The sequence below is a fragment of the Oryza sativa genome, chromosome 5 (assembly GCF_034140825.1).
Source record: "Oryza sativa Japonica Group chromosome 5, ASM3414082v1".
NCBI classification, from domain to species: domain Eukaryota; kingdom Viridiplantae; phylum Streptophyta; class Magnoliopsida; order Poales; family Poaceae; genus Oryza; species Oryza sativa.
Window position 1 is genome coordinate 29,133,863 of NC_089039.1, and position 9,111 is coordinate 29,142,973.

A 9,111-nucleotide genomic window follows, 5' to 3' on the forward strand; every position below is an offset into this window, starting at 1 on the left:
CCTGTGTTGCGTGCTTTTGCTTCTTTTTTCCCCTTGTTTCGTTTATTATCGGCAATGGCGTGTCATAAGCTGTAACTAATTGGTGGTGATTCGATAAGGGAAGTAGAATGAATGCAATAATATCCTTTGCCTGTAATTGCTTTAACCATAATGAAATGTTTAACATCCGTTAATAAGTGTTTAACCTGCATGGCATATGTCCAATCGGTCAGAAACAACACATTCTCATACTCCGAACTCCACCAGCCTCCTTTGCTTTTTTTTTCTTTTTTTTTTTGGCAAAATGCTTATGGCGCTGTTTGGGAAGCTTAAAATTATGAAAAGTAACTGGTGAGAATTTAGAGAAGCAGGGGAACACGGCTTCTGGTTTCTAGTTTATTTTCTAAATTTTACAATTGCAGCTTCTTAAAATTTGAGTAAATATCTGGATTGTTTGGAGGGCTTTTGACAGTGGTAGTTTTAAGAAAAATCTCTCTAGCTGCCAGAAGCTCCCCAAGCAGGCCCTATACCCAGTGCCCATGGTCATGGGATTGGTGTCAGCCTGCTTCTCCTAGCTCTTCTGACCAAGGCTGTGTTTAGATCCAAAGTTTGGATCCAAACTTCAGTCCTTTTTCATCACATCAACCTGTCATACACACATAACTTTTCAGTCACATCATCTCCAATTTCAACCAAAATCCAAACTTTGCACTGAACTAAACACAGCCCAAAACATATTATGCGCATTAATTTTGCAGAGCCGTCTCTGCTTTCTGGTTGTTGCATCAGTACAAGTACCAAAATACTACTACACCAAGCTTGTACTGATTTGATCTTGAAACAGAAGCTTGGATCCTCAAAGACACCGTTGCCACGAGGAGGCATGCCAGACAGTGGCGGAGCCAGGATTTTAAAGTTGGGTATTCCCGTCTAAGCGTTAAGCTGTTGCCCGCCCCTGCCCCTCGCGGCCGCCGGCCACCCAACCGACCTGACCGCCTTAGCTTGGCGGAGTGTCGGGCGCCGCCCGCCGTGGCAATGGCCTCCCCCTGCACGGTAGCACGGTCCAGCTCCCGCCGCCGATTGCCGTCTCGCTGCGCCGCCACCTAGGGTTTGCAAATGGGGAGTGGCGCGAGGGAGCCGAGCCAGGGTGGGATGGGTCATGGAGGGAGAGCGAGAGGGGGCTGTCTGGAAGAGTGGTGGCTAAGTGGGTCAACTGATGTCTGATGGGTCATGACGGAGTGGGTCGGGTTGGTTGGAGGCATCGCAAGAGACCAATTAGGCTGTGTTTGGATAAAAGAGTTGAGGATTTAGGTGTACAAATATGTGTACATGTATATATACTAGAAGTATACTTATTTTTTGATAAAAAATGTTGGGTATTCCCGGGAATACCCGGGAATCATGGTGGCTCCGCCACTGATGCCAGAGCTTGGGATTTGGATCCGGTGCAGTGTTCTGCTGCTGCCGGTGACGACGAAGTCGCAGCTTGTCTGGACGGTCTCGCCGGACTGGATGGCAGAGCAGCGCCGCCGTGCTCGCCATGCACCAGCTCCCGCGGCCACCGGGTTCGCCAGCGACGGGTTCATCGACGTATAGTGGGGTTCGTGGCCGGGTTATCCACCAGGACGGAGGCGAGCGGCGAGGTCACGTCTCGTTCCAGCATGTCGTTCACCGACTCCACGCCGGCGAGCTGCCGCGACGGGTCGTGAAATCGTGATGTGGCTACCAGCGCTGCTCCATTGTGACTGTAATTGTTTTGAACCACCCCTAATGTTTAAGGTTTAAGGGTTTAATCTGAACCGCATATGTTAAATCTAACGATTACAAGCAACCCAGGTGGTTCGGATTTTTGGACTCCGAACGACTCTGGCCCTCATGTTCAATCTTAACGGTTGTCGTGGAACAAGAATTTGAACCCACTTTTAAAGTAAAACAAGAATTTGAACGACTCGGCCACTCCTCGCTCCCCGCCGCCCATATCTGATCGAACGGTCACGAGCAACCAAGGGGTCCGAGATTTAATCTCCGACGGTCTCTCCGGCCTCGTAGCCGGTGAGATCTGGTCGGCGCCGGCGCATGCAGACGAGGAAAATGGGGGAGGCAGAGGCGGTGGATGCCATCGTTCTGCAGGAATTCTTCGCCGGTAAGTGGTAACCTGCACGGCGTGGTCGCCGTCGCGTTCCCATGACCGGCAGTGGCGACCAGTGGCGCTGTGGCGGCCTCGGCCTCGGCGGCGCCACTCACACCAGCATCTCGGTTGGTTGCTCTTCCAGAATCATCTCTTTGCACTGAAATACTCCCCCTGTTTTTAAATATAAGTGTTTTTGGTTGGATGTGATATATCTTAGTACAACGAATCTGGACATGTTTTATGTCCAGATTAATTGTATCATTATACGTCACATCTAACCAAAATCCCTTATATTTAGGGACGGAGGGAGTAGTTTCCTTCCTGTGTCTGTGTTCGTCTGAGTAGAGGAATTGTTTCTATATGTAGGTGAACGCAAAAGTTCAGCTCAATGTTCTTACTGATTACTACTAGTAACTACATACAGCACCACATGCTACTATTTCTACAGCTAGGAGAAGTCGATCTATCTATCAATCTTGCCGGCCTGCTTCTCCTAGCTCATCTGACCAAAACATATTCTGCACATTCATTTCTCTGCTTTCTGCTTGCATCAGGGCAACTGTGCGAGTACCAAAACATCCACCAAAGCCGTGCAGTTTCTACAGATTTGAATCGTGAAACAGCAGCTTGGATTCTCACTTGTACAGGTTCAGAGAAACCGTTGCGACGACGCACGCCAGCGACAGGAGTGTTTCCTTGCTGCCGGCCATGGCCGCGGCGGCGCCGATGTTGTCGTTGTAACCCGGAGGCGACATGGACCCGTACAGCGGAGGGGAGTTGTTGCCGAATCCAGGAGGAGAGTTGTCGTAGCCACCGAAAGCTGGGTTCGTCGGCGTCGACGTGTTCAGAACCGAAGCACCGGTGCTGCCGATTCGATCGCACAAAGAAAACAAGAGAAGCAAAAAGAATTTTCAGCGAAATTCACATGCTGCTTCTTTCTTGTTTATTTGTTTCAGACTTTGAGTTGCTAGGATTTTACCTCGTCGATGGGTACTTGCACGATGAGGAGCCTGCAGAATTGCAACGAGAGGTGAATGGATCTGTCAGTCAGGAGATGGATTCTAATAGCTCGAGTAGGCATCCATCCGTTTATTGCATATCAACTAAATGGCTACGAAATTTTTTTAAAAAAATCGACAAGATAGATCAATATATAATATATCACTCCACCAACATGCATGTTCAAATTCAACTTGTACGAGTTGTCACTGATCATGCTCTTGCTCTGCTAGAGAAGGGAAATTTGGTTGCTTACTGGGATCGGTGCTGGTGAGGATGGCGGTGCCGGCGAAGTCGCAGCTGGTCTGGACGGGGTTCTTCTGGTAGTAGCTGTTGAAGGCGAACGACGCGTGGTCGCGAACGGTGTTGGGGTTGAAGCAGCCGCCGCCGGACTGGATGGCGGAGCAGTCCACGCCGCCCTGCCCGCACGCGTAGTCCAGCGCCACCTGCAGCGCCGCCGTGCTCGCGCTCGGGCTCGCCACGCACCAGCTCCCGCCTCCGCCGCCGCCGCCGCCGCCCGCGGCCACCGGGTTCGCCAGCGACGGCGTCGTCTGCGTCCCCGGCATTGCCGCCGGGTTCGTCGTCGACGTCACGGTGGGGTTCGCCGCCGGGTTATCCACCGGGACAGTGGCGAGCGGCGAGGTCACGTCCCGCTCCGGCGTGCCGTGCGCCACCTGCGCGGAGAGCCGCCGCGACGCGTCGTGATGCGCTTGTGTTGCTACCTGCTCTGCTCCTCCTCCCCCTGCAGCTTCTTCAACCAAAGCATAGCTCATTGTGAGTAGTTTTCACTTCATATTTCCATATTTATTTTTGTTAAATTAAGCAAAAGCACACTTGACACTTGTGTTTACTAATCTGTGATAAAAGCATGTGTTTGTCTGTTGCTGTGACATGACACTCTGTTCGTCAGCTTCAACTAGTAACTGATTTAACTAAACGGAATTAAACAAACAAACAATTTATTCATTCTAACCTAGCAAAAAATTTCTTCCAAGCAGAATCAGCAGTAGTAACACCATCACCTCAAATCCTAAAACAACAAGACAGAAAGCTACACAAAGACGCAAACTTGGTCAGTAACTAAACTCACCATGGCTGAAGAGGAGTAGAACAAGGAGCCAACCCAAGCAATGAACTCGCCAAAGATCCATGGCACAATCTTTGCGAAAAGCTCTACTAAGAACACCACCAAGAGTGATAAAAAGCTTTGGCTTGCTCAGCTCTAGCTGCAAGTAGGAGTGTGCTGATTCAGGAAAGCGTTAAAGCGAGCTAGCTGCTGCCTCACTCTTGTAGCAAGTGCATCTCCTGATGCTGATAAGCATCAGCATAAGCATGTCTTGAGAGAATAATCTCGAGGTTTTTTCTTTTCTTCCCCGAGTGGAGGGGTCAGGGGAATAAGAGGAAACTTGGGCCGGGAGGCTAAGAGCTTTGCAGGATCACGCAATTTCGAGATAATTGTGAGCAGCATGCAATAGATTAAGCAAAAGTGGCAGGAAAGTAAAAAAGAAAGGTTGGGTGAGTTGGGAGGTGAAAGAAGAGAAATTTGTTCTCTGTGGGGTGCTTTCATGATGGCTTTGCTATGATGATCCATGGATTTTCCATTTGGCACGCAGCCGGGCGCACCGGGATTAGAGCGAATATTTTCAGATTCGCACGCTAATTATGTATTCTAGTATCAGGTTTACGCAGTACTTATACTGCCAGAACACAAAAGTATTCAGATATTCAGTCAGAACCCCTTCAAAATTCAGTCATGGTATGGTATACGAATGTAAAATATTTCCCTTTCAAATTGAATACAGGAATTCTTTGACAGGTTCACCGGTTTCGATGTTTTGAATAGCAGAACATGCACTTTTTAGCCGATGCTGCCTGCCTCTCCTTTTTATATTTTTTTACAGTGCAAGATGATCACTTGATGATCAAAGAATGCATGGAAATGGAAAAGTTGGGTCACCTGGAGCAAGCTCGGTCTGAATCGCGTCCAGCTTCCAAACTTTGCATCTCCTTTTGGGCTCCTCGAGCAGCTGCACAGATCGTAGAAAAAGCTCGTAGATTTGCTTTTTGTCCCCTCGAATTGGTGTTGCGCTCTAGGCGCCGTCGATGAACGTGCTTGCATTTCTGAACTCCCAGCCAAATTAGTATAGCACTGAACAAACCTAGTACCAATAGTGCCTCTGCCTCGGCTCTATGCAGAATCACACTAGCAAGCTGGTCTAAAGGCAAGGAATGTATAGTGCCATCTGATTAGCTACTTAACCCACTGGGCACTGGTCATTGTTCTCATGGACTTTCAGGTGCAAAGTTTGGTGCTGAAACTTCTGAACATTAGAATAATGAAGGTCCTTAGATGTGACTCATTTTGCTTGGCAATTTTTAGACATTCATTTACAACTAAACAAGTAAGATTGGAAGATGTAGAACCAATGGAAATGGAACTGAACCCTCATGATTCCTCTTGTTATAGTGGACTTTGCCAGTACCCAGTGGCAATCATGGTCAATTAGCGATAGCAATCATGGGTCCAACAAACATACAAACTAATCAGTAGCACCTCATATAATGTTATCTTCATCCTGTTACAAAAAAAAATTGAACTTCAGTAAAAAGGAAAAGTTTGAAAGATCAATCTACATGCTAACAAGACACCGCAGCCGCCTCCTAATTATTCTACTATCAATTGCTTTGATCTAGAATTCATCCTCGCCAGTTGATTACCAGATGATTAAAAAAAAAGTCATGTGCATTCAATTTTGTTCACTAGGCCTCTAACTGCTCTTATGTCATCACAAGGCTCTGCCATGTGGTTGGACAAATACTGGATTTATTGTTTCTCTTGAACCGGTCTATCAATCATGAAACATTGTATTTCAAATTATCTGCTGTGCAGAATAATAATAATAATAAATCTGAAAGCACTAACAAGGCAGATTCTTTACACATTTGATGTGGCTTGCTTAAGATATTCCAATATGGAATTCAGTACTCTCTTGGATATGCCACATAGCCACAGCTATATACTACCTCAATTTTTAAATATATGATGCCATTTACTTTTAGATATGAGGTCTGATCATTAGTCTTACTAATAAAAATATGGAAGTATTGTGACTTGTTTTATCATTAAAGATACTTAATCATGACTTATATTATTGCATATTTGACAAAAATCTTGAATAAGACAAAAGAATACTTTACGCTAGATATGGAGAAGGAACAGGATATGAGCAAGACAAGACGAAGACACGATGTCATAATTCATGAACCATCTGAACCCACCCGATTTGTGCCTGAAACTGATGGAGCTAGCTCTGACCTTTGCCGGAGAAAAATGGCCCTGCTTTGGCACTTGGCACTCAGCTATGCCGTCCAAGGAGATAGTACATTAGGCACAGGACAGAGGAGGCTGCGAAGAGATCACCGGAGAATGTGGCATTCCGATTTCCGAACCCGCCGGTCTCGACAGTGCCCGGCAATAAGCCAAGAACGCGGCGGATGACCGCTGGCAACGGCCCGGTGATTCGACGACCAATGCACTGTGGATCGCCGGAGCTCCGCCGCATGGTTGCAGAAAGCGGACAAGGCACAATGGACGGCACGATCCATCTAAGATCCTGAAATTTTACTTGCAAACAACAAACATCGGATGCAGGTCCTCTGCAGTAAATGCAGAGAACACTGTTTGAACAGTGATATGGGAGTCCCTGCTTAGATCCTTTTCATTGCTACCGGCCCATATTTTGCACATAAGACCCTCTTCCGGTCCGCTATTATTCCGAGCGGTCCGGTATATTTGCAGATGAACCCTAGAGTCTCTGTATCTGATAGTTACAGTGGTAAAGAATGTTTGGTTTCAATTATGAGGTCCCGTGTTTCTCCCTCCAAATCTCATTTTTGTTTTTAACTAACATGAAACCATGCCAAACAATTAGGTTTCAAAAAAAAAGCCATGCCAAACAATGGATGGAGACGATGATTGCTTGAGGGTAATGGTGATGGCCCGCTGCTAAACCGTGGATGCCACTTTTTGCATGACAGCTTGAGATATTTGAAAATGAGAAAGAAATATATGACAACGACGACGACGACACATTTGAGGCTTTGGGCTGAATCCACAACGAACTTCTCGGATAAGAATTGAGAAAGGCTGTATGTCCCAAGGCCCAAAACTCTTCAATCTACATACGTGAGATGAGCAGGAAGAAGAGATTAGAGATTCGGTCACTTATGTCCCTTCCATCCAATTTGAATTTGAATTCTTCCAAGGGTCATTCACAAATCGATCCGGGAATTCCCGCCCCGGCAATGGCCTTCTAACCGTTTGCGTTGTGTAATCAAAACTCTGCTTTCTTCTAATATATATTGACTATATATATTTTTTGCACGTTCGTGAAAAATCGATCTGGGAATTGAAATTCTGGAAAGGTAAGCGGCCAGTTCTATCGGCCATCTGGTTCTGAATTCTGAAGAACGGTTCGTTCAGAAAAGAATTTCAAAGAAAGCGCCGAAATGAGCTCGACTGCTATCAGGTCTACCTGGCTAGTACTTCTAAATTCAAGAATTTCCAGCGAGACTTCTGTCAGTTTGCAATAATGCCAATATCTTAAATTCTTCCTAGTTTTTTTATGCAATGGAATAATTCTCTGTAGCTTCCAACTCAATAATTCATTTCGTTAATCCCATCGTCCTAACACAATAATTCCAATATCTTAATTCTCTGTACTACTTCTGTAGCTTCCATTACTGAATCATGGACACAAAAACCACGTCAAAAATAAATATATATTAAGGACACAAAAGCCATGTCCACAAGCAAAGATGAAAGACCCGACGACGACCGAATCAAAATCAACACCAGAATATAAATAAGGAAACCAAGCAATTGTTGACAGACATTGTAGCTATGATGAAGCTGCAGACAGTTAAGTATGGGTTTTGTGATCCAAGATGTACAAGGGCCCAACAATCTTCCAGCCAGACAGGTAACTGCCTCACTGATTGATGAAAATAAATTGGACCCGTACTTGTGGTGAGATCCATTGCTTTTACTACTTGTGGACTTGTGGTGAGAAGTAGTCAGGATTCGTCTCTGGAAGACAATGGCAGCCGTCAGTTTTCTGTGGCAGCTAGAGGAAGACAAAGTGCATTAGTGAGTGACCCGTGGTAATTTCCACATATTTCACCTTTTTTTTCACGAACGCGTGAAAGTATTGCACATCAACATATTAGAGATTTCACATCGTTAGCTTCAGAAATCTCCATCACTGAGTTTTGGTCTGGAAATACACTCCTCACATGAGTTCATGACTTGACAAACACTTTGCTCATCTATATCATTTTTTGCCAAGATTTGACCTTTTCTTCTTCAGAATCTGCGGTGTCTTTGTTTTGTTATATATATTGAGGAGTATTATTGGAATGTCAGCTGCGTGCTGCACGAGATGGAACAATTCAAAGGCAAGTTGCAGAAAAAAGAGCAACCCATGTTACTGGTTTTTGAGTGCAAACTACAAACAAACTCACATGCTGAAAATTTGAATACGCAACATTCTCTTTCTCACAAAAGTATGTGCACGTTTCACCGCTTTAGGCAAGCCTGTCACCCCTAAACAAAATCTTCTGCTGCTGCTGCTGGACAAGCAGATGCAACAGTAGCCACTCCCATTCCATGCCGTCCATCTGTCCAGATGGGTCATGGCCATGGGCTACCACAATGAACAAGACAGCCAAAAAACACTGCAGCCTCAGCTTTGATCTGATTGTTTTCATGTCATCTCAAGATATCTTCTTCACCTGTTCGTCCATGAAACTGCGAATGGACGAAAGCGATGTTGAATGAAACGATAACTAGGTCACCAACAGGTGGGCCCTCGTGTTGGGTTGGTCTCAGATTTTTTTCATTTATATATATTTTTTTGGCTAGGGGGGTCTTAGATTATTAACCTCTCGAAGCTTCTCGTATCATTACCGATCACCATGCTCCCACCTAAACAGAAAAAATC

The 9,111-nt window shown here is 45.7% G+C and overlaps 1 protein-coding gene across 8 annotated transcripts; it reads right to left on the bottom strand.

Moving 5' to 3' along the window:
• Positions 1 to 2,452: 2,452 nt before the first annotated feature.
• LOC4339730 (carbohydrate-binding X8 domain-containing protein) lies at positions 2,453 to 4,530 on the bottom strand. 8 transcript variants are annotated; one of them, XM_015782633.3, is made up of 4 exons: positions 4,200 to 4,530; positions 3,366 to 3,860; positions 3,090 to 3,120; positions 2,453 to 2,974 (listed from the first exon to the last, which is right to left on the bottom strand). In XM_015782633.3, exons 1-4 carry the CDS (start codon positions 4,258 to 4,260, stop codon positions 2,746 to 2,748), a joined length of 816 nt encoding a protein of 271 aa, XP_015638119.1. In that variant the 5' UTR covers positions 4,261 to 4,530; the 3' UTR covers positions 2,453 to 2,745. The 8 variants fall into 8 exon arrangements, with proteins under 8 accessions (XP_015638119.1, XP_066166538.1, XP_015638117.1 ...); XM_066310441.1 differs by having other exon boundaries at positions 3,366 to 3,851; positions 4,200 to 4,469; XM_015782631.3 differs by having other exon boundaries at positions 3,090 to 3,150; positions 3,366 to 3,851; positions 4,200 to 4,435.
• Between the last annotated feature and the right edge of the window lie 4,581 nt (positions 4,531 to 9,111).

Bases quoted from the DNA above. Each gene is read 5' to 3' on its own strand.
- LOC4339730 (XM_015782629.3), bottom strand. From the start codon at position 4,260: ATGGATCTTTGGCGAGTTCATTGCTTGGGTTGGCTCCTTGTTCTACTC. The intron at 3,861-4,199 runs GTGAGTTTAGTT...CTTTGGTTGAAG, and splicing joins TCTACTCCTCTTCAGCCATG to AAGCTGCAGGGGGAGGAGGA. The intron at 3,151-3,365 runs GTAAGCAACCAA...CCTGACTGACAG, and splicing joins CCTCACCAGCACCGATCCCA to ATCCATTCACCTCTCGTTGC.